General features: G+C 42.3%; 3 protein-coding genes and 1 pseudogene across 3 annotated transcripts; 2 read left to right on the plus strand and 2 right to left on the minus strand.

The window, feature by feature from the left end:
• Positions 1 to 2,797: 2,797 nt before the first annotated feature.
• Positions 2,798 to 6,268, plus strand: LOC133922646 (single-stranded DNA-binding protein WHY2, mitochondrial). The gene is made up of 8 exons (XM_062368055.1): positions 2,798 to 2,960; positions 4,152 to 4,237; positions 4,358 to 4,455; positions 4,532 to 4,624; positions 4,758 to 4,852; positions 4,945 to 5,018; positions 5,432 to 5,520; positions 5,824 to 6,268. The coding sequence occupies exons 1-8, from the start codon at positions 2,923 to 2,925 to the stop codon at positions 5,941 to 5,943; spliced, it is 693 nt and encodes a 230-aa protein (XP_062224039.1). The 5' UTR covers positions 2,798 to 2,922; the 3' UTR covers positions 5,944 to 6,268.
• A 163-nt stretch (positions 6,269 to 6,431) lies between these two features.
• LOC133922644 (probable arabinose 5-phosphate isomerase) lies at positions 6,432 to 9,754 on the minus strand. The gene is made up of 3 exons (XM_062368054.1): positions 8,898 to 9,754; positions 8,008 to 8,231; positions 6,432 to 6,940 (listed from the first exon to the last, which is right to left on the minus strand). The coding sequence occupies exons 1-3, from the start codon at positions 9,573 to 9,575 to the stop codon at positions 6,784 to 6,786; spliced, it is 1,059 nt and encodes a 352-aa protein (XP_062224038.1). The 5' UTR covers positions 9,576 to 9,754; the 3' UTR covers positions 6,432 to 6,783.
• A 1,395-nt stretch (positions 9,755 to 11,149) lies between these two features.
• LOC133922647 (T-complex protein 1 subunit eta-like) lies at positions 11,150 to 18,041 on the minus strand. The gene is made up of 14 exons (XM_062368056.1): positions 17,903 to 18,041; positions 17,527 to 17,787; positions 16,015 to 16,140; positions 15,729 to 15,932; positions 14,528 to 14,697; positions 14,294 to 14,429; positions 14,095 to 14,211; positions 13,868 to 13,987; positions 13,689 to 13,787; positions 13,518 to 13,607; positions 12,653 to 12,734; positions 12,447 to 12,535; positions 12,288 to 12,362; positions 11,150 to 11,505 (listed from the first exon to the last, which is right to left on the minus strand). The coding sequence occupies exons 1-14, from the start codon at positions 17,915 to 17,917 to the stop codon at positions 11,407 to 11,409; spliced, it is 1,683 nt and encodes a 560-aa protein (XP_062224040.1). The 5' UTR covers positions 17,918 to 18,041; the 3' UTR covers positions 11,150 to 11,406.
• Positions 18,042 to 19,235: 1,194 nt separating this feature from the next.
• LOC133923255 (EH domain-containing protein 1-like) lies at positions 19,236 to 25,844 on the plus strand (annotated as a pseudogene).
• The last annotated feature ends 994 nt before the right edge of the window (positions 25,845 to 26,838 follow it).

The following is a 26,838-nucleotide window of genomic DNA, read 5'->3' on the forward strand; positions in this document are numbered from 1 at the left end:
TTTAGTTTAGGAATGTCATGCTACAAAAGGGGATGCTTTTTGGTAGTCTTTCTAGTGTCTCAGTGCTCAAAGTATCTTATTAAAACCATTTTTTTTAGAGACACAATCACTCACGGACACTGGGAAAAAGGGCAGAGTTGTCTGAGCCAGGAGTCTCCGGGTTAGTTTGGAAACTCCGGATTCTGTTAAGTGTTCCAGAGTCTCCGAGTGAGACTCCGAGAGAAGGTCTCTGTCTAGCTTTAAGTCTGAGCCCAGAGTCTCCGGGTTAGCCCGGATACTCCGGACTGTGTTAGTGTCCCAGAGTCTCCGAGTGAGACTCCGAGAGAGAGTCTCTATCTGGCTTCAAAGCCTGAGCTCAGAGTCTCCGGGTTAGCCCGGATAGTCCGGATGCTATTAGTGTCCTGGAGTCTCCGAATGAGACTCCGAGAAAGAGTCTCTGTCTGCCGAGGGTGCTAAAGCCGGAGTCTCTGGGTTGGTCTGGAGTCTCCGGGTCCTCATGCTTCTGGACCTTTCGGGCATCCTCCGAACTAGTGTTTTGGTCGGTTTTTCTCAAGTGTTACCCGGAGTCTCCGAGTGAACCCGGATACTCCGAGTCAGTGTAACGGGTAGTTCTGACAGGTTATGTGCGTGTATTTTTGTGCTATCCGGAGTCTTCGGATGAACCCGGATACTCCGAGTCTGTCTGAAAAGCACAATAACAGCTAGTTTTGGGGGGAATGATATAAATACCTCTTCACCGCCCTCCATTCAATGCTGCTGAGCTACCTGTGAACCAACTCTCTCAAGAGCATTCAATAGCCCTCCCAAACCCCTCTAATGCTTGATCTTTGCAAGATTTGAGAGTTACAGTTTAGGGAGTGAGATTTAGAGCAAGAGAGCAACAAACAAACCTTTGAGCATTTTGAGTTCTTGCCAAGCTGCGATTTACATTCTTTACTCTTGAAGCTTCATGCTTCTAGACGGCAAGAGGTCACCTGTAGAGCACCCAATCTTTGTGGAGTGCCATGGGAAGTTTGTATTACCCGTGAATTGAGTAAGAACCCTAACTCGATCTTTGTGGTCGCTTGGATGAGGATATGGCTGAAAAAGATCCGGCTCTTTGTGAGCTCCTCAACAGAGACGTAGGCACTTCTTTGTGAGGTGGCCGAACACCGAGAACAAATCATGTCTCCATTTACTTCCTTGCACTTTACTCGTTCAAATTGTTATTTAGGGATTTGCCACAATATTGTTGCTTGCGAGTATTTGAGTGCAGGTTATTGTTGAAAGGAGCATATATATCTTATAGAGACTGTGGTAACTCATAGACTATATTAGACTTACTTAAATTTACTTTGATTTCGAGTTCCTGTATAGACCGGATAATCCGGGTGAACTCGGATACTCCGGAATCCGGAGTATCCGGATTGAGCCGGAGTCTCCGAACACTGTCTGATCCGCTGCAGAGTTTTAATTTGCAGAAACCACTATTCACCCTCCTCTAGTCAACATCAAGTACTTTCACGCCGAAGGGAACGTTGTGGAGGGTGCCGCCCTTGGTCCAGTAACTTTGACAACCCTCGCAGAAGTAGCGCGGCAGGGGCTCGGGAGCTGGATCTGGCGACGGCGGTGAGCTAGTTGCCATGATGCCGTTAGAGTAGCCGCCTGTTGGGAGCGATGTGGGGCGGCTTGACCTCAGGGCCGATAGGATCGTCATGCTATTTGTCGAGTGTTAGTTTCTGACAATGATTCCGGGGTGTACCGGTCAGTGGGTGTGTGAACAACGCTTGCGGTGTTCGTGTGTTTATGATGAACTCAAGAACACAGGGGTTATCCAGGTTCAGGCCTCTCGAAGGATAACAACTCTACGTCTTGTGTATTTTATTATCAATGTTTGTGAATTAGTTACATATGAGTTTTCTCGACTCTTGCTTCTTCCTTTTACAAACCGAGTCCTCCTCTCTTTATATACAAGAGAGAAGTAGAACTTACAAGTGGGTCTCGTTTAGCAGACTCATATCTAGCTAGATATTGTACTCTTGGATCATCATTATGGAGAACCGGGTGAACTCAACTTGCTCTGAAAGCTCTGTATGCCCATCCCATCCGTGGAACGACACCACACCTACCTCCCCCGATCGTCCGGCCTGTCCCATTGCCATACGCCGCAAGTTCGTCTACCAAGCCGTCTCGTCCATACGCTCCGCGAGTCTACCTGCAAAATTATCCACTTGCCTGGTCGTTCTACAGATCATGTCCCATCCATCGCGTGGTGCAAGTCAATCCGCAACACCCCACTTTGTAGCAATCAATGCTACAAGACGAGGCATTGCTCATCTCCGTCGGCTATGACTTTATTCGCTGAAGGAGATGCTTCGAGAAGGAAAACACTTGAGTAGACATCAATAAATACAATTAGATAGGTTAGGTATGAGTGATCCTGCGACCAGCAAGGGCTGGTCGCGAGATCATATTTATACCGTAATGGTCGTGTAAGTCTTGCGCTGGTCGTGTAAGCCAAGGGTTGATCACACGATAGACTAAGGTTCAGAAAATATCCCCCACCGATCGTCATATCCCTCGTAGGACCCGTTAGCCGGATACCCCTTACTAGATGCTCAGACACTATTGCTCCTATCCTATTTGGGTCAGCCCGCTTTGATCCATGGGCTGATTTTAGGGTAGGTCGTGTTCACAAATGGGTTGACTCGAACCCCTCGCAGCCTAGGAATTTCCAAAAGAGGCGGGCCGGGCTTTGGGCCTGAGGCGGGCACCGGCCCATTTGCTGGGTTTCGGCCCTTAAAGGCGTTGCCACGCTCCCCGAGGCAAACGGCGCCTTTGCTGCCAGCCGCCGCAGTGAGGCTCGCTCGCTCTCTCGTTCTCCGGCGCTCGCTCGCTCGCTCCGCTCCCCTCCGCTGCAGCGACCAACGAGGCGACCCAACGATGCTGCGGCTCTCCCGTTTCCTCCCTTCCGCCTCCAGGTCAGCCACGACCCCAAACCCTAACCCTACCTCCCCCCCCCCCCCCCCGCTTCCCGGAGCGGCCCCTCGCCGCCGCCGCGCCGTACCATTCGTCTATCCGTGTGCGTGGTTTCGGGGCGCGATGTTTAGTGTGCCAATCGGCTCTTTGATCGGGTGGGCGCGCGTTTGTGCAGTGCTACTGTGTCCTGCTATTGTAGTAGCCAAAGTGGCCCGGGTTTTGGGGTGGTTTTAGCGGTAGGGTTTATATCTAGGATTCTAGGTGCATGTTTGCTGCTGCCTTCGCTTCCACGGATGATGTAGTATTGTAGTAGATACAGATTTCGCTGGGGAAAGACATTTTTCGCTGGGAAAGAGGTATCTCCCGCTCCCCCCCCCCCCCTACGGTGACGCATTTGTGTATGCTAAGTGTTGGAATGTACATTCCTGCCTCGTGGCGTCTTGAGTTTTAATGGTGATGGATGATCACAGGACTTAGCTAACTGTCCTGAACGTTACTTATTTGCCCCTTCTAGTCACTGGGGTTAGGGTTTTATTGTTACGTAACATAGATATCGGTTTATTTCAGTGTTCTGAGTGTGATTTCTCTTGAAGTGCTGATATGGCTGATATATCTTATCCCTTGTGTAAATCAGCTTGCCTGAAGTGCTAATATGCTGTTTAGTTCATGTGCCTAATTCATTGAGTGGAGAACAGTGCCAACTTTAGTTAGCAAAATCATTGAGCGCAGAAGTCTAGTTCGTATGCCTAAATCGGATCCCTTGTGTATAAATCAGTATTTAGTTAGCAAAATCATTAAGATCAAATTTAGTGCTACCATGAACTTATTGAGGATTGGGCTTAATGATGCCAATCACGCCATTAGAAAAAGAAAATATTGCTGCAAATCAGCAGTTCGTTTGCAGATTATCAATTCCATTCTTCTTCAGCTTTTTATCTGTTTATGTAGTTCCTATTTCTATTTTTTCAATTATCAATGTATGTGGGTTGATGATTGACATTATGTGAAGGTATTCATTTATCACTCAAACTTGAAATCCATATTTAAGTCACTATTTTTTCTGTGGTATGGTTCTGTAGCTTTTTTTACCAACTGGATTTGGTTCAACATCTTGTACTACTATTGTCTTCACTCTATTGACTGCCTCAAGTTAAAGTACTAGTAAAAGTTAAGGGTTTTTTTTTCATTCACAGGAGAGGTTTAGATCTAAAGGATGCTCTTTGGAGTGGTTCATTGACATTCCAACAAGCTGTTTCAACTTCAGCAGCAAATCTTGATGGTCAAGCCTTTGTCACTAGTTGTTATTACTCAGCCTTCTGCGTGCTTTGAGTGCTAAGCTTATGAAAGTTTTTTTTTTTCTGTTTGCATGCTAAGTTAATTGCTTAATCCCTTTGAGCAGAGAACTCATCTGGTAAAAAGTTCGCAAGTTATACTGTGTTCAAGGGAAAGGCTGCACTTTCTGTACATCCTATACTGCCAAGTTTCAGCAAAGTGGAAGTATGATTCCTTTTTATTTGTTTGTTTTTTGGCATACATTGTCCTCCATCAACAACAGAATTTTTTGTTTCATCAGTCTGGAGGATCTCGAGTGAACAGAAATGGATCAGTAATGTTGACTTTCTTTCCTGCCGTTGGACAAAGGAAGTATGACTATACAAAGAAACAGGTAACAATATTTCTTGTGTAGTTAGTATTTCCTAGTGGGGAAAACTACTCACACGAAGGACAATTAGTCAATTACTACTTATGCCAATCACATGTGCATTCACTTTATGATCCTAGAACATATATTATTGCAGCTGTTCGCTCTGTCTCCTACTGAAGTTGGAAGCTTGATAAGTCTTGGGCCTGCTGAATCCTGTGAATTTTTCCATGATCCATCCATGAAATCAAGGTTTGTGATAGTATTGTGTGAGCTTAAAAATCAGATAAATCACTTGTGTTTTTGTTTATTAGCCTTCGGACCCCAACCATTTGTGTATGTAGTCATGAAGGACAGGTGAAAAAATCTCTGTCAATTACTCCGCTTGGCAGTGACAGTGGATACTTTGTTAATATAAGTAAGTGACTCATATTGCATTTCCAACCGCCCATTTTCATGACGCTTGATATCTGATCTCGCCATTGCTAGAGCAGTGTTGTTAGCCAAAAAGCTTTACCCAACTGGGCATATGTTTGACAAGCTTACTATTACTATTGTGGCACTGCTGATAGATCAAATACTGTCTCTTGCATTAAGTTGGGGCTTGAGGGTTTTGCCTGCCTAAACTCTTAAAAGTAGCTGCCTGAAATGAAAAGGGAAATGCTTCCTGCTGTAGCTAGGTACCATTACATGCATCATGTTTGTTTAGTATGTTGTACACAATAATTGATATTCTTATATTTGCCCTTTACTCTTTGTATTGTTAAAACTTTCTTTATATTTTGTTTGCTGAATGGCTCTAATAGGAGTTGCATCACATTTTTTTTGCAGCCGTTCTGAACAACGTGGAGAAAACAACTGATCGCCTTTCAGTCCCTATCACAAAAGGCGAGTTTGCAGTGATGCGCACAGCATTGAGCGTAAGTTCTCATATTTCTAGATAGCTAAGAATAGATTTGGTGTCACACTGGTAAGCTTCAATCAAAGTTCTTTGAAGAAAATACATGTCAGTTTATAGTGCCAGGTTTGCCTTATACAACATGGATTTATTTTCTGATGCCTATGTTCAGGCATATACAATTATTTGTTGAAAATGGTTGGTGCTCACGAGCCATGAGTTACAGACCCTAATTACGCTGCCCCTTCCTAGTAGGAGTATATATATAGTTATATGGCTTTATTTATGCTTTTTTGACTGCCCGGTGTATTATGCATTCTTGCAGTTTGCGTTGCCACACATCATGGGCTGGGATCAGGTCTTAACTAATCACCATACAACAGCTCCCCCAGTTAGCAAGCCCAGGGTGGAGCGTCCACACCCAGATTCCGAATGGGAAAAGTGAATATTCCTTGTAGCAACTTATGGAGGATTTTTGGGCATTACTACGAAGTTGCTGCTGCAAAGTATGGAAAATTGCTCCTTCCTGATCAAATTCGGACCCTGTCTGTATTCGATTCTGGAACTGAAGATTGAAGGACAGACGAGAGGCACCTTGAACCATTGTGTCTGTTCAGTCATGTATAACTTCGCCATGCCTACTAAATGCGAATTTCTAGTCAGACTGTTGGGACTATGGTTACTTGCATTTGATGTCTGTTCTTGGTATTTGTCAATTTAGTAGTATGTTCGCTGCGAACAGATGAACTTTATTTGTTGCCATTTGGTCATGGAGCAGTCAGGCAAAATACGTGAGCCCAGCTGCCATAAGCCAGGATGCATTGAGACACAACAAAGGATGCATCACTTGACCATAAGATCGTTGCAGAGATTACTTACTCCACTGCATTGGAATCTCTCAGTGTTCATTTACTCAACAGGGTACAACGTACGAACATGGTAAAGCATTCGATTACAGAATAGAGTACAAAGTACGAACATAGTAAAGCATTCATTTACAGAATAGAGTGCAAAGTACAAACATGGTAAGCAGCTGCCAAACGGACAGCGTCATCTTACAAAACACAATACATAGGAGAACGCTAACACTGTCACCATATACCCAAAAGAGTCTAAGCTACACTTGATACATAGCGATACATTCCTTCAGGTATCGACTGAACTTGACAACAATACTTGCAGTTGGCAGTCTTGGACCAAGTAGATGTCGATAAAAAGAATCATTAAGAACTGAGTAAGCTTGTACAGAAGCCTATAGTCCAGCAGGAGGTTGCGGGATATATGTTTACAATCCAGCAGAGACCAATCCGTGCAATGTAATGATCCCACACACGACATTGTGGTCGTCGACAACAGGCAAGAACTGCACAGGTGAAGGAGGTGATTCCATCTTCTCCATGGCTTCGACTGCCATTGCCTCCGCAGTGATTGTCCTTGGATTCCTGTAAGATAAAGCAGGCCAGTTAAACAATGCTCTAGCCTCTGGATTAGACTAGGAACAAGTTCACAAATACAACGGAACATAGGACATCACAAATACAAGGAGGTGAACACTATCTACACTAAGGAAGTGGACATTATATACACCGAAGGCATTTATTTTCCTCGGATGACATAATGAACACGCTGCCTGGTATATCAACTTGACAAAACAGAAAAATGGGAGATATGCTCAGAATTCATTTCAGTAATCAGAATTTTTTTTCTTTGATAGTGTATCCACTACATTAATCCCACTTGTACTTGATTTTGCAAGGAAGCTTAAAGGACAAAAAGGGGGGAAAGACAAAATATTAGAAGGTACGTTATTAGGTCGCCATGGACAGATGAGTGAAATATGTAACCCCAACATGTAACTACATATAAAGAACATAAGGAACAGGATTACAAGGTTAAAGACAACTATCCGGTAAAAAAAGGTTGAGGACAACTATTGCAAGCAGAAAGTTCATTTGTGGAGCACTAAATATTGAACAAGACAACATTTATGTCAAACCCATATAATGGAAAGTGAGCAGAATAGAGGAATGAAAGCCAACTCTGAACTAAAACATAACTGGTAATAGAAAATCTGATTCTCACTCAAAACCGTTTATCACAGTATTTCGTATAGAATTCTGGCACTGATACTGCTCGTGCTGATGATACAAATGAGTATTGTCAATAGAATATGATGTAGTCTATATTTTAGAAAGTGCTACAATTTTTTGGAAAATGGCAAATTCCAAAGATCTCGTAATACAATATAAATAGTTAGCATAATGTCTTGCATTTATAGGGAACTCAGATGTTACAGGGTGAGCGAGAGAAACAAATCTTTTCACACAGGGCAGGAAAACCAGCGTTTCGATTTACAGCAAACCAAAGGGGACCAATAATTGATCCAGCGCCAAGTTTCCAAGTCCCAGATGTACTAGAAAGATCTTAGTATCCTACAAACACCTCATACTTGCGGGAAAAAAGAATTCATAGAGGCCTGGTAGAACATAGCAAGTTAATATTGACAAACCTGTTGCACATCTCTCCAACTGTGAGATTAAAAATAGCTGGCCCGCTTGCCTTAAGTGTACGCCGGAGATCACCATCAGTGAAGGTCCCAATCAAATGATGCTCGCCATCAACCACAAGTAGACACCCACAACCTTTACTGGTGAGTTCAGTGAGTTGATCCATTATCATATCTCCCTCCTTGCACAGAGGAAGCTCGTTCTGTTTTTTCATAACATCCTTAACCTGCGGGGTGTTTTTATAAGAACAATTAGTCTAAAAGACACCTCACCCATAGAAAAAGAAAATGTTAGGCACGTCAAACTAACAATAACACCCATAGAAATCCAGATGGTTGAAGAAACAAGATCTAGGCTTGTTTTCACATTCTGTAACTTCCATTTCCCCCCAGTTTTGCACATGAACAAGGCGTTCATTGAAATGTGTCATGCCATGCATACCCGGGCTCACTCGTCACCGGGAGCTACGAAATTGTAGCTAACTGAACAATTAAATCATCAAGCAATTGACAACGCATAAAAATGATGAGACTCTTTGTTGTGTTTTATTTGCGACAATGAAAAGACTGAAAATGGCATGTGCATAAGGTCCCCTGGTCCCCCCATATGAAGAAGACCGTGACAGTTAACCCTAAAAAGAAACAAAATGTTGGTTGGATATTAACAAAAACTATCCAATCATGAGTTCATGACAGTTAACAAGCAAATTACCAGGGCAATTCAAAGAACCAAGCCTACCGCCACAGACACGCAATGCTAAATAATCCTAATAGTAGTAAGGATCTGAGATCTGATGTTTCCCGCCGGGTGGCAGCACAAGATCATTGCAAGTTTCTAAAAAAGGTAGTATGCGGATTGCCTGTTTGTGTATGAATTAGAGGAAATAATTTACCTTGAAGATGAGTGTCTTTCCGATCTTGCCGGCGGGGTGGTTTGCGGCGTACTGGTCCCTGGAGAGGCGTCGCGCCTCCATGATGGCGGCTACGACGGTGTCCCCGAACACCATCTGAATGGCGGTGGAGGTGACGGGCGCGAGGCCGAAGGGGCACACCTCCCCCTGCAGCGGCAGGTGCACGTTGAGGTCGCACGTGGCGGCGAGCGGACAGTCAGCGCCGGACGCCGCCGAGGTGAGGGAGATGAGGTAGGCGCCCTTTGCACGCGCGCAGGGCGCGAGCGCGAGCAGTTCGTCTGACGCGCCGGACTTGGAGAGCAGCACTAGCACGTCGCCCGGGAAGAGCGCGCCGATGTCGCCGTGGAGCGCGTCGACAGGGGCGAGGAACCCGGCCCGCGTGAACCCCAGCGACGCCAGCGTCTGCGCGATCTTCCTCGCCACGATGCCCGACTTGCCGACGCCGGTGAAGAACACGGCGCCGGGTGCGTCGAGCAGGGCCTGCGCGAACGCCGCCGCCTGCGACATGTCGAGGCAGTCGAAGAAGTGGTCGAGGTGCCGCCGCTGCGCGACGAACAGCGGGGCCAGGTCCGACGCCGACACCGTCGGCCGCCTCTGCGCCGACGATGTCGCCGATGGCGGCGCGCATTGCAGCGAGGGGGGCACCGGGATGGAGCCCATGGGCGTGGCGCGCGAGGACTATTCGATGAAATGCCGCGGCGCGAGGAAGACGGGAGTGGTTCGTTCCTTGGGATCTGAGGAAACGGGTGCTGCGATGCGAAGGGGGGAGGAGGAAGAGGCGGCGTTTGCGCGTGCGTGCGAGCGAGCGAGCGAGGTGGGACAATTGAAACAAAAGGAATTCCCAACGATCAATGCTATTTATTTAGTGGCGATCCGCCGTAGGGGCGGAGGGGTCAAGCTCTTACCCCACGCGCACCTGGATGCTAGATGTAAGTGGATACCTATCAGTTTCGGATCGCTATTTAGTTTATGTTTTACTTAACTTATGATATATTTGGTTTATAGATAAATTTTATCATGGTTTGTCACGTTTAAAATTGGTTAGATTTGATTAGTTTAAATATCTATTTGATTTGTAGTTATAATTGTGACAAGACTCTTCATACTATACTCAAAAAAGTATAGCATGATTTCTTTAGACGTGTCAAAGTATGATGAAGATTTTAATCGAATAAATTGAGACAAGTATGATAAAAAATTATGGTAAATAGTGGCAAGTTTAGTACATGAATCAAACAGACTCTTAATTTGATAGTAGTAAATCTTTAATTTATTTTTTTAATTTTCAACTCAATGATTAAAAAATACAAAATTTGTATCCCTACACGTCAAACTCTTTTTCAATTTTTTGATATGGAAGTGAAAAAAATGAGGAAGAGAGAGCTTCGTGCTTGGAGGTCCTGAATTCGCCACTGGTAACGTGTCATGCACTTTAGAATCTGGAAGTGTAACGAACTAAACCGGGATTGTCTTCTTCCCTGCCAGGATAATTAGGAGATTTTTAGTGACATAGATTTTTTTTAGACCTACATAGGTACGTAGATTAGGATTGGCGAAATCATACAGCTCCGGACTCTTGTTTTGACTAGATCCGAGCTGATGCGTGCTCTGGACTGATAGGCACTCGTGCTTGACTGTTTTTTTTTTTCTCCCTTGGAACTCCTCGTGCAATGGTCATGTTCGTGGTCCGAAGGAGGACGAGTGGGGCCCGCACGGGTCAATTTTGGTGACTCCTAAGCTAACGCTCCGCATCTGCTTCTGCACACGTCAAGGCCAACTTGGATGGAATCCAGGGTCCGTTGGTTTTGTGGACTTCCTAGCTGGTTTTGTCCGACCAAGCTGTATTTGCACGAACTTTGCTGGAATTCCTAGCTATTGAACTGCAAAATTCGCTTGTTCGGATACACTTGAGTGCACCTCAAATACTAGTCGACCATGGTTAACCTGTTCGACTAGAGTGCATGTAGCACTGGGGATTCACCGTTTGTAAATGCACACGGGGGTAATCAAAATCATTGCAAATGAAGGTTGGCGGCTTGTCACTAGATCGTTCGCAAACACACAAGCGTCAACCTGCGTCAGGCAATCGCTGCCCATCTGACACCATCAGCGTCACCCATCCTTGAAAGCAATTGCTCAACTTCGACAAGATGCCCGGACTAGTGCATGAAAACAGCACCCATACCACTTTCCAAAATTACCAAAAGTGTATTACGCTTTAGAGCATGAAGAAAAAACAAGCCAACAAACAGAAATGTAGATTCTAGAGTAAAGAAATCGTGCAACAAGGCTCAGAGCTACTATATCACAACAGGCAGCAGCTACATTGAAAAATATCTGCGCATCTCTGCTGCTCTGAAAGAAGAATACATTACTAAACCAAGAACATTCACATTACACATGCAAGTCCAGGAAATAAGCACCGAAATTCTCCAAAATCTGACCCATCAGCGCAATAAGACACAAAGGTACAGGGTTGGCTAGGCTAGAATTACCGCCTGCGCATACCCCTTCCACCACGTCCTCGCATTGCTCCTCCACCACGGCCACCCATAGCACTAGCAGCAGCGTCACCTTGCGCGCTCTCCGACTAGAGTATGGCACATTTAAAAAGTGAAGGGGTCAGATGATATGGATCATGTGCTATTTTCAACGTTAAAAACTAAGTCACAGAAAAATTAGCCATGAAGAGTATGCAAAATAGAAGGCATGGTCTTTGTAAACAATAAACTTTGATATGAAAAGTTATTGCTCACGAAGTGCTCTAGAACATATTTATCATATGGTCTTTGTAAACAATAAAATATTTATCAAGAACATAGCACCAGCTTAATTTTAAACACACAAGGTGATTGGGTTCTTCACATCAATGTTATCATCCTATTGAACTTCACAATCTTAAGAGGTTTTATGGTGTGTCATTAAAGTGGAAGAGTGGAGTCCTTACAAGTTGAAAAAAAAACTTTTAGAGCTCATGAGCTGATTGACTTGCAAGTCTAAAGATGAAAGCATGCGAATAGTTTATCCAGATAGATAAAAGGTTCTTCCAAGTCCATTCTGTAATCATACAGCATTTGTATTACCATTTCTCCCTTATACTGATTCGAGTCTTCCAAGCATATGAGATAGATTGGATTCAATTAAGTAAGATTGCACATAAAGATGTCTAAACAACAGATCATCATGGATGTATTGCACTGGCACAATAAAATGCGAGTCTCTCCACTCAAGAAACAAAAGAAAAGGAGTGGAGAGCGTGGTTTTTACTATAATGAACAGTAGAGATTTGCAAGTTTCCTTACAAACAAAAGAAAATGAGTAGAGGGAGTGTTTTTTACTATGTGGAAAGCAGACATTTGCAAGTCTCCTTACCTTTGGGTTTTTTACTGTTTCGTCAACACTAAGAATAAGGCAGGAAGCTTCAGTTGCAGCATTTATAGCATTGATCTGAACAAAAAAATGGATATCAACAGCACAACAAATTAAGAATACACGGATACTTAAATGCAAATGAAAAAAAAGCACAATTACCTTCACAACAGCAGGTTCCCACACAAAGTTAGCAAAGGAATCGGCAATTCCACCAGTGTTGATGTCTACACCATAATTAGCACCTTCACCTGTTACAAGTGAACCACACATCACGGCATCAGTAGAATAGATATCTTGCTTCTTGAGCTGTAATAAGGTGTAGAAAAGTGTACACTAAGTTCAACATAAAGCTTAAGAGAACCAACCAGATGCATGTTTCTGCCTGAGCTTATTGAGCGCATCAGTCGCGTCAAATCCAGCATTATCACAAAGTTGTCGTGGAATAACCTGCAGGACGATTTATTTTGAATGAGTGGACTTCGCTTCAAGTTGCGCAATATGAGATGTAACACGTGCAAGTTGTCACAATCAAACACTTGATCAGTACTGTAGCCCTTACTGACAGAACACCAAATGCAATAATTAGAATACAGCAGACGAACCGCTAGATCTGGACCAACATGAAGCATGTTGGATTCGATCCTGCAAGAGGTGGGTTGGAAGAACACACACGCGAACACACACTGGACATAGGAGATTTGTCACTGCTAACAGCTTTTCCCACATATTGATATATATAGGCACAAAAACCGATTACTGTATCAACAGTAACCGATGTACTGTTACAAACGTCATACTGTTGCTGCAGTGACAGACAGCAAAAAAGATTAAACTAACACACACAAGATTATACTAACAAAGCATCACAATGAACATCACCAAAACTTAAAACCATCAGCAGCGCATTCAAATTTTTCTTTAAAAGAATAAAAAGCAAAAAAATCCATCTTGTATCTATTTCTGGCAGTTTTTTTTTTGGAGGACTTGCTGAAGCTACAGATAAACCACACTACAGTATCTACAGCAATTTATGGATTTTGTCATTCCCTTCATGGCAAGCAGATTGTTAACCAAATTAACAAGCGGTTGCCCCAACAGTACCACACTATCAATGTAGATTCTGCAAAGGAGATTCTAATAATGCTTGAGTTGAGGTTGGAGTGCAGGATATAAATAAAAGCACATCGCTGAATCAGGTAAGGAAAAAAAGTATGGACCAGGAACATGTACCTCAAGGGCTTTAGCAAACGAATTTACAAAAAACTGAGACTTCCCAGCAATGGTCCGTGCATGCTGTCTGAGGTACTTGCTTATTTCCATCTACACAAAATATAAAAGATAAGCCTGAAGTTGTATGAAAGGCTGAATCATTCATCTCGACAAGTTGACCGCTAGACATACATCAATAGCACCACCACCCGGCACAACTGTAGAGTTCTTAACAGCTCTCCTTACTATCATGATGGCATCATGGAGACTTCGTTCAGCTTCCTCAATGAACTAGCAAAGAATCAAAAGTAATTAAGCACATTCATATTCAGTTTGATAAAGAGATAACGAGATGTGTATCAATAGAAGACCTGGTCTGTGCCACCACGGAGGACAATAGTTGCTGTCTGACCAGAAGGGCAGCCACTAAATATGTTGAATCTTTCATTGCCTACTTGTTTTTCCTCAAATACCTCACAAGAACCAAGTACCTTTCAAAAGAGAGAAATGAGCTTGCATTTAACACCAGGCAACTGATATCCTCAATGTCTAATCGAGAATCCATCAATGGATCACACACAAAAAAAGGTATCTTTACCTCATCAATGACATTATTTACAGAAGTTTGAACAGTTCCACCGGTTGCTGCAGCAACACGTTGCAAATCCTCTTCCGTGACACGACCGGCACAGAAAATGTCCCGGTCTGCAAAATACTGTAGAAACCAAATTAACTGAGCCAAGTGACAGAAGAAAATGCCTAAAAGGCAAGAAAATACAACAAAAATGTTACGATACCTGCGTTGCAAGATCACCAATAGCTAGCCGAGACAGAACTATTTTTGCTCCACTGTTCACACATTTATCCAGTTTTTCATATATAATGTTCCATTCCGCGTCAACAATTGATTGGTATTGCAGAGGGTCTGATAATCTGTACGCGTGGGGGAAGCATAGAGCTACATAAGTAAAGATCGGAACATACACTCTGTTCTGTAGGGGGAGGGAGCTTGACTGACTCAGTAAAGATACCTGATCTCTGCGTTTTCTTTCTCAGATTTTAATTCTAGCTCAATGTTCAACAAAAGAATCTTTGGATTTAGGAACTTCTTTGGTTGTTGCTCAAATCCAGCGTACGAAAATGTCTTCTTGAATGCAACACCATTGACCAGAAAAGAATCTCTCATGGTACCTCCGGGAACCTAAGGTCAATAAATCACAATATCAAGCTTTAATGTCTCATGGTGAAAAATCAAATAAATACTATAATGTCACATGCAGCATGAGAAAGCCAGTAGTCCGTGGGAATGGGAAAAGGCAAAATAAATGCATAAAAGCATGAAAGATAGTAAAAGCTGAAGGCAAAGGGCCCTGGGCGCATCAGTAAGTTTAACATGTATCCCAGCATAGTGTGTTTTTTCTCTAAAAGAACACCTTTTATTCTGCAAGATAAAGCATTTGCTGTAGGGTTGAACCCCGAGAGCCTGGCAATGGGAGAACAAAATTGTCTACTAAATGGTTAGATTATGAGCAAAGAGACACCTAACAACTTTGTAGAAAACAGCTCCTAGCAGTGAGCTACATCCAATTGGTACAGCACACACTCAAACTGTGAGTACGCCTAAAAATTACTTTCAGCAGGAAACACAAAGTGAACCAAATTGCCAGCTCAATGTTGTGGAACGTGAGATGCAAGAGTCAGATGACATAAAATGAACTGTCTGCTCAGATAAGGTCACCTCGTTACAGCAGTGTGTATCTGACAGAATTGCAATAGATGAACTACATTACAATGAGGGCTCACTGGCCTATATCTGGTTCTAGGATTGTGGGCCAGAAAAGATGCTAAATTTCAATGTAGGGACGCAAGCATCCCAGGGACTGAACCAAGCTGTGTAGATGAACCAGTTGAGTGTAGATGGTCCATGATGTACAAATAAAAAGGCTGAAGAACCTGCTGATGATGTTGACTCAAGTGTTCTACCGAACAACATATATACTGATACACACATCCCAAATCCCAAGTATGTCATTTCTACACCTTTAAATAAATATGCACACAGGTACAATTCTTCTAGAAGAAAAGATTTCTTTTTTTTTACTTGGTTGCCTAGTAATCAATCCATAACATATCAGTTCCTAAGTAAAAATAATGACAGACACATCAAGAGCTAGTGTCTAGGGACTGCTGAACTCAGCATAATGTCACTAAAGCAGACATTGCAAGAATTACCTTTTTAATACCAATAAGATTAAGCCTGTCATCGTCGCCAATGGCAAGGACAGCATCCACAACCATAGAAGCAAAGAATTCTTTTTCGCCGCCTATCAGTTTTGACGAGAGTGTTGTGGCAGCACATTTGGCTAGCAATGATTTCTTTTCTCCGATGCTTTTCCCTTCTATGCTGACTGCCAGTTCTTTAACCCTTTGAATTGCCTGACACAAATTGCAGAGAATCAACTTCAGAAAGTTGCAGAGAAGCAAATCAGCCGTTCAAAGATAGAAGGTCATCACAGACCATACTGCCCGCAGTCCTATAACTACGAATCAGACTGTGGGGGTGCACTCCATCCTCAACATAAGGTTTTGCTTCTTTTAAGAATTCTGCAGCTAGAAGCACCACAGTAGTTGTCCCATCACCAACCTGAGTAAACAAGAAATTAAGGTCCAGCTTAATCTGTATGTCCAAGTTCCAATAGTATAGCAAGCATCATTCCAACACAAGAAAATAAAAGCCCAAAATGATTGGTCAATCAGACAACTTTGTAACAGAAATTCAAGACCAGATGTACAAGTCAACTGTTTCAATCATAGTCACCAGAAATCTGGGTCGACTGGGTCGAGAAACAGGGTCGCAGGACGCGCGGGTCAGCACGTGTCAAAAGTGTGGTACAAAGGGGGTATACTTCTTCGGGACGACAATTCGTGATGTGGTACACGACCCCAAGGAATTAGGGTCGATGACCCCAAGACGAAGAGTGGGATCAAGCGTCACGAGTTCAGGGTTGAGGAACCTAAGGGAAATAAAAAACAGAAAAGAAGGGAATAATGGATTACATGGGCCACCATTTGCTGGCCCATTCAGCCCACCTCCACCTTAACTTGCCCTAACTCCTCTATAAACGCATGCACACAAGTTGGAGTCAGCCGGCAGCCGTTGTTTTCTTCCTCCCGCTGCCACAACGTGCTCCAATCTGAAGCTGCCGCCACTCCCCGTTCAATCCTCCGCTGCCCCTAGAAGCCGCCGTCACTCCCCTCAGATCCAACATCCATCTCCCCTCTCAGCCTCTGCCCCACACCCACCCGATCGTCGGCCGGCGCGAGCTAGTCAAAGGAGGGGAGACCAGATCCAGGCAGCTAGTTCAATACATAATTTTTTTGTTCTTACAAAAAAACAGCTCAATTCAGAAAAACTGCAAGCAAGACTAACCGAAAAATAAAAGTAGTTTCTTCTTCTATGAATGCCAAAACCATCCCTTCTGAGTAAGATATTTAGTAAGGTTGTCAATAGAGGGTCATATAGCTTAAAAAATAAGCAATGAGCTTCTTGCACATGAGTGAAAAGAAAAATCAAACCATATAAGCAAACAAATACAAAATAAAAAAAATGGACGGAATGTGATAGAGTAAAAAGTTTAAGATAACCAATAGCCCTTTCTTTGTGCCAAAAGCCTGGACAAAGTAGTGGACATGTCTTAGTTCAAACAGCAGAGACCAGTAATTCACCCAACAACAAATTTAGATGTCTCCACTATTCAAGTTTCAGCTTTGCATCTTGCGGCTCAACCTCACAGACTATCCACGACTAAATCCACTCAGGAGTCATTTGCCACAATAGTTCACCAATCACACTTAACAAATCGACCCTACTTCACTCAAACTAAATAGCAGACAACGCTGTATAATTATACTTCGGCGCTCCTAACTGTGTGCTAACAGTAGCAACTACCAGAGCCCAGAAATGCATCAACCACAGAGCACTTTAGTGGGATTCGCTGCTCCGGTTAACAAAAGTTACGCAGATGGATACCTCCGAGTCCTGCGACTTGGCGATGTCAACGAGGATCTTGGCGGCGGGGTGCACGATGTCGAGGAGGCGCATGATGGTGGCGCCGTCGTTGGAGATGGTGACGCCGCCCTTGTCGTCGTGGATGAGCTTGTCCATCCCCCGGGGCCCCAGCGTGGTCCGCACGGTGTCCGCCACCGCCGTGCACGCGTTGATGTTGCTCATCACCTGCGCGCGACCCTGCGACGTGTCCGTGCCCTCCTTGAGCAGGATGATCTGCGGTTGCTGCGGAACAACACGAAAACGAGCACGGCCATCAGGATCAGCCAGCTGAGATTGATTGCGAGAGCCGCGGCGGCGCGAACGGGTTGGGGTTAGGGTTTCGTGGGGTGGCGCTTACCATCATAGCCGACATGGTTGGGGGCTGGGCGGAGCTAGGGTTTGGAGTGAGGGGGGAGGGGAGGAGATCTGATGAGAGGACGGAGGGAAAAGGGTTTCGCGGTTTCGGTCGAGGTTTTCTAGTGGAGATCCGGCTGCGCCACGACACGGCTATCTGGTTAGTAGTGCCGAGTCTGACTGATGCTGGCCCAGTGGGCCGGACATCTGTCTCTATCGTAGCCCTGTGATGAAGCCGCATCAAAATGTTTCTCCTCCAGCAAAGTTCACTAGCATATATACGGTACAATAAAAATATAAATTAGATATAATAATATTAATAATAAATTTTAGTATGAAAAAGTGGATGCACGATGGAAGTACCGTTGGACGAATATGTTAGGAGCGATAAGTAGCTTGATTTAATATGAGATCCGAATAAGGAGGTGAAGATTATCCATTAATCTTCTTTCTATTTTTTATTAGTGAAATGAGTCTCGTATTCATATTCGATAACAAGATGAGGATAAAAGTGATGATAAAAATAGATAAATCATTTATTGTGTTTTTCTATCTATATTCAGATGTAAGCGGTCATAGCTACACTTTTGCAGATAGCTTTAAAAAGCTTTTTGGGAAGTATTTGGTTGTCTAAAACACCATATTTTCAATTTGAAGATGAAGTATCTTATCTCTATATTGTTTTGGATTAGGTTGAGTTTAGATTACAAATTCACTAAAATGCAATTGCTACAATAATGATTTATCTACCAAGAAGCACAGAAGAAATAATACATGCATATATATATATATATATATATATATGCGTTTAGTAATCAAAACATATGCATTTAGTAATCAAAGCGCACGCTGACGCTAGGTGAGGTTAGGTATCTAATATTTAGACATATTATTGTGTTTTTCTATCTATATTCAGATGTAAGCGGTCATAGCTACACTTTTGCAAATATGTTGTCTAAAACACCATATTTTCAATTTGAAGATGAAGTATCTTATCTCTATTGTTTTGGATTAGGTCGAGTTTAGATTACAAATTCACTAAAATGCAATTACTACAATAATGATTTATCTACCAGGAAGCACAGAAGAAATAATACATACATACATGTATGCGTTTAGTAATCAAAGCGTATGCGTTTAGTAATCAAAGCGCACACCCTCTAGGGTATAGGTGGAGTGGAAAACAGCCCGAGCCCAATTTTTTCAAAAGAAATTTTGAATACCGGTTTAGCCCTAACAAGAGTTATTATCTCTTACCCATCTAATCTCTATCCAATGAGGTCGTCAGGGAGGGTCCATGTCTAACCCTATTAAATAAAAAAATTAAAAGAAATCACATGGGAGCATCCGTAAAGTGGGGTCCCCCATTTCAAAATGCCGCCCCGTCCCACGGAGACGAGAGGGAGAGGGAAAAGCGAAACGAGGAGGCGGCTCGTGGCCCCGTCAAGTTCTTGTCTCACCTGTGCTGCAGCAGCTGCTCGTGCTCCTCGCGGCGGTGGCAGCCGAGTTCCGGGGCGGCACGGCTTGAGGGGACGGAGACGAAGATCGCGCGGTCTGCCTCCGGCGTGGCCTCTCCAAGGAGCACCAGAGGATCTACGCTGAGTGGTTCGCCCTCGCCGACCAAGGTAAGGCGCTCCTGCTCCCTTCCCCCACCCCCGCACCACCCCGAGACCCCAGGCGCGTGATGCTTGCCTACTGCTCCGGTGCAGATGGTGACGGTCGCGTCACGAGCGCCAATGCCACCAGCTTCCTCGCCATGTCCGGGCTCTCACGCGCTGATCGCAAGCAGGTGAGCGCGGGGCCGCTTGTCGCCTCCTCCTCCTCTCCTCCGGCCGGTCACGCCTTGGGTTGTTGTTGATGAATGGTTATTGATGTTTTCCTGTTTGTGAATTTGTGTCTGAAGGTGTGGGCAATCGCGGACTCCAAGCGGCAGGGGTATCTTGGATTCGTTGAGTTTGTCACCACAATGCAGGTTTGTCCCTCTCCCTTCTTGTGCACCAAGTCGTAGTATGTGCTGCTAGTAAGGAATGGTGTGGTTGCGCTGGTGAGTTGTTGACTGATTACTTGGCTGTTCCAAATTGCAAACCGCAGCTCATGTGTCTAGCGCAAGCAGGGAACGAGATCACCCAGGACAGTCTAAAACGTCAAGGTAGTGAGCTGTGAATAGAGCTTCACCTGTTTCCCTCTTGTCATTCTATGAGTTTATCTGTGTGTGGATGTTTGAACTGGATTGTTGATGGTGGTTTCTACAGACCTGAATACCTTGAATCCGCCTGTGATGGAAGGTGTTGACTGACTAGTTGCTATAAGTATTTACTGTAGGTTCTGTGTCATTCTAATGCATCTACCCTCTCTTACTACGATGTTATTTTTTTTAAGAGAGATTGACTCTGCTTGTACTGAAAGCAAATAACTAGAACAACAGTATCAAACGAAATAAAGTGCGAAGAAAGAAAGAAAGAAAAAAACAAGGCTGGGCCTGCGAACTATCCAAAAGACATCAAACCCAACCATCTACAAAGCCCGAAATGAAATCTAGCTCAAATTTCACTACGATGTTATGATGGATAATTGCTTTTCAGAGATCTAAGGCTGTCGTGAAGAGAGTTCACCCAAATAACAATGGCAATAAATATGTTACCCCTGGTAAACCATGTGAGCGGATTTTGACGCTACTTATATCTATTATTTAGGCACCCCTCAGGTCCAAACACCTATATATCACTGGTTCAGCTCAAAATCAGCACAGAAGGTATCCGACTAATGTGTTGATTTGTAAAATCCTGTACAAATTTGGTGAGTCTTGTTTTCAGCATTTTTCATAACAACAGCATAGAAGGTATCAGACTAATGCGTTGATTTTTAAAATCCTGTACAAATTTTGTGAGCCTTGTTTTCAGCATGTTTTTCATAACAGCACAAATCATTTTGCTTTTTGGCAAGTCGAGCATTGTGGTTCAGCAATTGACTGACGTTGTGCTTCTTTTGGCACTTTGCAGGTGTAGATGCCTCTGACTGTTGTTACCTCTGTAATTGATGGCTTAAAAAGATTGTATGTCGAAAAACTGAAACCTTTGGAAGTCGCATACCAATTCAACAATTTTGCTTCCCCATTATTGGTACATATTTCCATTCACAGTTCAGTTTCGCTAAAGTTATAGGTGACAATGTTCTCAAGTTATTTCATGCTAATTGTGTTATTATGCATTGCTTACATGTCACTGCATTGCTTCTGCAAAGCCAATGGTTATGCTCTTGGCAGGCCCGTCCCTGGGCATGTGCGAAGTGAGCGGCCGCACAGGCCCCAAATTTAATCTCTGTACTAATTACCTTTAATGTTTAGTTATCTAGAATTGGACTCAGTTGCCTTTTCCCATGAAACCTTCCTGGAAATTTGAAACAAGGGCACAACACCCCCTCCGTCTCCCTTTTGCTCTTCAGTTTCTCCTTGCAACAAGTTTGTCATCTTCTAAAGAGTAACAGCTCTTCGCCAAAATCTCCTCCCCCATTACATGTACGATTTCACCATAAGAAATAAATCAGTTGGAGACCATGAAGAGCCTAGGCCACTACAATCTCATCTATTTTATTTGTTTCTTATCAAGCACATACATTTTGTTCTTAGTCTTGTGTTCTTTTCTTGCTACTGGACCAAGCATCAATTGATCTACTGGCCTTTGCACAACTGATTTGTTGAAGCTAGTTCATGCTTAATTTGATTAGGGCCTTGGATAGTACATTGCCGCACCAAACGAGAGGCGATGCGAAAGCAACAGCAAATATAGATATATATTATGAAATAACACCACAATATCTAACAATATTCTAGTAAAAGAGAAGAACAAGAGTTTGACAACTCTAGGGCATTTTAAAGATAGTCAAGCAACGACATCAGCATCTATTATATTATTATTGTAAAATTACTTTGAATGATGTATGTGATGTCATGAACATGTAAGACGTGCTGTTAAGCCTTTCCCTCCAAACTAGCTTCAAGAAGACAATCTGGGAAGGGGAAATGCAAGAGTGAGATTGAGTAATCTTAGCAAGCGAATTACTTTAACAAACTGTTTAAACCATAATATTTAAAGCATCAATTTAAAACTTAAACATGTATAAAAATATATTACATTATTTATCATGTTTATTTTTAAGTAAGTTAAATAGTTACTTTCAAAAGAAGATCGATAAATATATGTTCATAGTAAACATAACTATAACATAAGCAAGATATAAAAAAAACTATCTATCCCACATGACATGATCTCAACATCAATAATTGACTTCAATTTCTAAAAGTTAAATAGGACTTGTAAGAAAAAATCATCATCCAAGATATCATGAATAGAGTTCAAATCATATTAATAATAATTGACAGCTTTAAGAATAATCCACTCTTAACCACATATCTTCTACAATTAGTAAGATTAGTAACACGTTTGCATACCATTTATCACAATCAAATTGTATATGAAAGATTACTGTAACACAATATGATACATATGGATACTATGCAATGCAAGTCCATGTAAGACTTCAATACCTTCATAAATTCATATGTCATTCCATAATAAATATATCCATGGAGAAGCGTCGTTTCTCATAATAACCTCCAATGCAGTTTCAACATATCCAACAATCCATTCCATACAGCAATGCATATGAATGCAATGGCATGCCTTCTTTTACATCGCATCCCTCCTTGAGCAACGTACGATGCATACCAGTACGGTCGTGATCTTTACGACATAACTTCTAATACATATGATATACTTCAAATGCTAAAATGTAAACAGCATAGTTCACAACTGTGAACATACATCAACATAAAAGTATTTTCTAGATAATTCATATAAGCCACATTTATCCACATATATCCATCATTCCTTCTTCATGCTAAAGTACATATGACATGAGCATAAACATACAGCAACAATAAACTTACTTTGAAAGAGCAAGGTCTACCCCATTTCATAACCACATATTATAAGTTTAATTATATGTAGGACAAAAAAGATAACAACTATGCTTCTACTAGCTTATCATTTAATATGCAGAGGGTTTTAAAAAGGTTATATTCCAACTAATTATAGACATATGAAACAACCCTCTAAAAGAATTAAATACCCACCTGCAAGTCAAAGCATTTCCTCTACTATAAGCTTCTACAAAACCGACATCATTATCCTCAAGTAAACCAACCATTAGACATAAGATGAGGTTATGCTAGAAATGACTAAACCGACAAGGCATTATCACTAGTGCATACGACTCCATCAACTATAACCAAGATTAAGTCGAACTCACAGATCCAGAGAAAGTAGGTGTAATCTTCTAAATTAATAAGTATAATCATGTGTGCTGTATTATTATGAGTGTAGGTAGTAAAAATAACAAGTTAAAGTTATGGCAATAACCGCCACGCTCATTTGCCTTTACCCACGATGAAGACAAGACATACACGTATAGACGTAACATCATCTGCTTAAGTGCCCATATATCAGCACCACAACATACCACATGAAATACAAATAGCAAGAAACATGGTCCTACACCCCCGTAACCCATCCAACGAACAAACCGACACTCATCACATTCGTTTAACTGTAGCAATAATGCTTCACTTTTTAGTATATTTTTATTTACAACAGCAATGATATGAAACAAATACATTTTTAAAAACTACATAACAAGACCTACAACTTTCGTGAAATATCATATTTATATACTGCCATTAAGGTGGCCTAAACTGCAACTAAAAATAGACTTCAGAATCTGTCTGAAATTTCAGGCAGCAAGCTTCACATTTTTATATCTGTCACACCATAGATCCAAAAAATCTAAAATTTTGTGGACATGTGTATCTACAGAAAACATCATTATCATAGCCTAATAGGTTTCTGAACATTCTGACACTGAAATCTGTCAACAACCGACAACAAAAAAAATCAAAACAGTATAACCAGAGCTATATCCAACGAAAAATTGCATACTTTACCATTCTGAAAAAACTTATGAAAGATAATACAACTTGGTATTCATAGGAAAAACTAATTTGTCTTCTAAGGTGGTCCAAAACTGAATAGATCTATTACTGGTAGAACATCATTACTGTAAGAACAGTCAAATTGTGAAGGCGATATCTCCCAAACCGTATGACCAAAAAATACCATCCATACGCCAAAAGAAAGCTATAAGAATCCTCTACAACTTTCTAATATATTGAAAAATTTAATTCAGCCACTAAGGCACTCTAATTGCACAACGAGCAGAGACAACATAATCTGCAATTTTAGAACGTGCAGAAAACAATCGATTCAACAAATTCCATCGAATGCTCTCCTCTACTCGACAACCACCATATGCTACAACGGCTAAAACATGGTAGAAACTTGTTCTACAATAGGGGCAAGCCTTACCTAGGGTTTCCCTTCAAAAACGACAAACACAACCTCGACGACGATCCCTGGGATGGTTCCTCCTCTCTTCCCTTCTCCTCCTCCTCCTTCCGTTCCTCCTCTTCTCTCCCTGTTTGGTATTGTAGCGCGACTACTATAGCACTGCTACTGTAGCACACCACCGTGAAGGGCGGCCGCAGGGGGCCCTTAGGGTTAGGGAAAATTGGAGGGTCAATGGGCCGGCCCAGTTGGCCTCCCAACTTGAGTTTTTTTATTAATATTATTTATTCATTCAATTCATTTAATCCTTTATTCATTTTTCTTATCCCTTTCCTCTCTGCAACGGTGACTCGAAAGAACACAATTGAAATCGAAACGGTTTATATATATATATTTTTGGTGTTACACGTGTATACTTATTTTGTTGTTAGAAATATAATATCGTACGATGATTTAATTTCCCCCCTTATTCATGCTGCAGCTTATGAGAGTTTATGGTGCACTGATGTGGTCTCTTGGGAAAGTATTAAATACTCCTGAGGTTGCGCGCGTGTATATCGGGTAACTTCTTAGGTGTATTCCTTGTTACTCTTCTCTGTATAACGCTTAAAATATCTTATTTCTGGATACTAGAGGTTGTACAAGTCTATTACACTAATGATGAAAAAAAGAATGTGTGCTGATGGAAGTCCAAGATATATATTTGCTTTGTGTTGGGTTGTAGCTGCATCTCAGCTGCTGTTATCAGCGGATCATTGAAGTATACAAATAAAATGTCCGAATCATGCAACCCCAGTTCATTATTCTGCATTGTGACTTGAAACTCACTTTCAAATTAATATTCACATGTCCTTGAATGATGAAGCTGTTGGCCCAATTGGAAAGGACTTGTTTGAGACAGAGCAAGACCTGAAAAGACATTCCTAACAAAGCCAGTGATTGCAGGGTAAGTTGGATCTCTCATGTGTACGAATTCTTTCTTTAGAGTACAGGATTTTCAAATGAGTACCACCACTTTTGGCAGGTCAATGAATTTGTTAAGCGTGCTCAAGCTGCCAAGATACATGCTTACATAATTGGCCATGTCAAGAAGAAGATGCCTGCAATGATGGGGAAAGCGAAGGCTCAACAGAGACTCGTAGACAACTTAGAAGAAGAGTTCGCAAAGGTAGTTACAGACAACTAATTTCAGCAAAAGTAGGCTGTTTCCAATAGGAATAATCTTTCGCTAGAATCTTTTCAGTGTTGCATTTGGGCAAAAAAAAATCAAATGCGTTTCTGTATAACCTTCGTATGCGTGCATCTGAATTAAAATTACTGCCATGTTTCTTCTCTCTTCTGTGCAACATCCATGCTGAGTTGCTGACTGATACCTGTGACATGGTGGAACAGGTGCAGAGGGAATACCATCTCCCAGCCGGAGACTTCCCCGACGTGGAGCACAGCATCGACAAGTTCGAGAAGATCAAGCCCAAGCTGGTGCAGGCCGTGGACGACATGCTCGCGTGCGACATCCCGGAGCTCCTCAAGAGCTTCAAGAACCCTTAGGTGTGAACTGAACTGACCTCTCGTCAGTTGTAAGATGACCTTGACCTGTCACGTCTGGTGGGAAAAAAAAAGAGAGAGGATGCCTGCATATGCTGTTCTATCTCACCGTCGGTTTTGTTTTGCAGCCGTAGGCGTAGGAACTGTCGTACCGTCACCATCTTGTTCTGATGCAATTTTCCTTTGAGAGGTACAAGTGGCAGTGCGATATGTAGCGAGGATAACTTGAACCATGTGATGTTGCTGGGCCTGGGCGGCACACGATGCATTATGCACCAGCACCGCACCGCTGCTCTGTGGCATTTCAGTTAGCCGCGCTTCCCATTAGACTAGCCCTAACGACTTCCTTTCGAGGATCAAAATCCTTTCGTGAATGAATTTTCGTTACTTTCAGTGTTCTAACGGTTTCCTTTCACGGTTACCTTTACGATGGGATTCTCAAGGTCATTCCCTTCAAAATAGTATTTTTTCTCATTTTACTTCACGATTATTCTCGAAGGAAAGCTGTTAAAGATGAGAAAAAAATAAAGGAAATATGAACGAAGAAGAGAATAAAAAGGAAACGAAATGAAGAGAACATATTTAGGGATGATCTTAGAGTGCTGAGCAACTCGTTTGGACCTGGTATGGACTTTGGCTGGCTGTGTGCACACGGAGATGGGCGTACCAGCGACGTAGGACCTCCTTTTTTAATCGCAAAGCCGGGTCTTTTGGGCATTAAATAAAGGCTGAAAAGTATGGTGAAAAGAACTTTTTATTTTTATGTAATGAGAAGTTAAAAATTTATTACAAAAGTTAATAGGAAAAATTAGTTTTTCAGTCTAAAAGCTAAAAATATCAGTGCAACCAAATAAGTCTTTAGTCTTATCCAGAACACATAATTTTTTTAAGAAATTGTAAATGAACCATAAGTTTATAGTAAAATTCATGAGTTCCGGTAGGTATCCTTAAGTAAATCGTGTTTCCTTCCCAATCTTACCCATTTAACACACTAATG

The sequence above is a fragment of the Phragmites australis genome, chromosome 6, assembly GCF_958298935.1.
Source record: "Phragmites australis chromosome 6, lpPhrAust1.1, whole genome shotgun sequence".
Taxonomy (NCBI): domain Eukaryota; kingdom Viridiplantae; phylum Streptophyta; class Magnoliopsida; order Poales; family Poaceae; genus Phragmites; species Phragmites australis.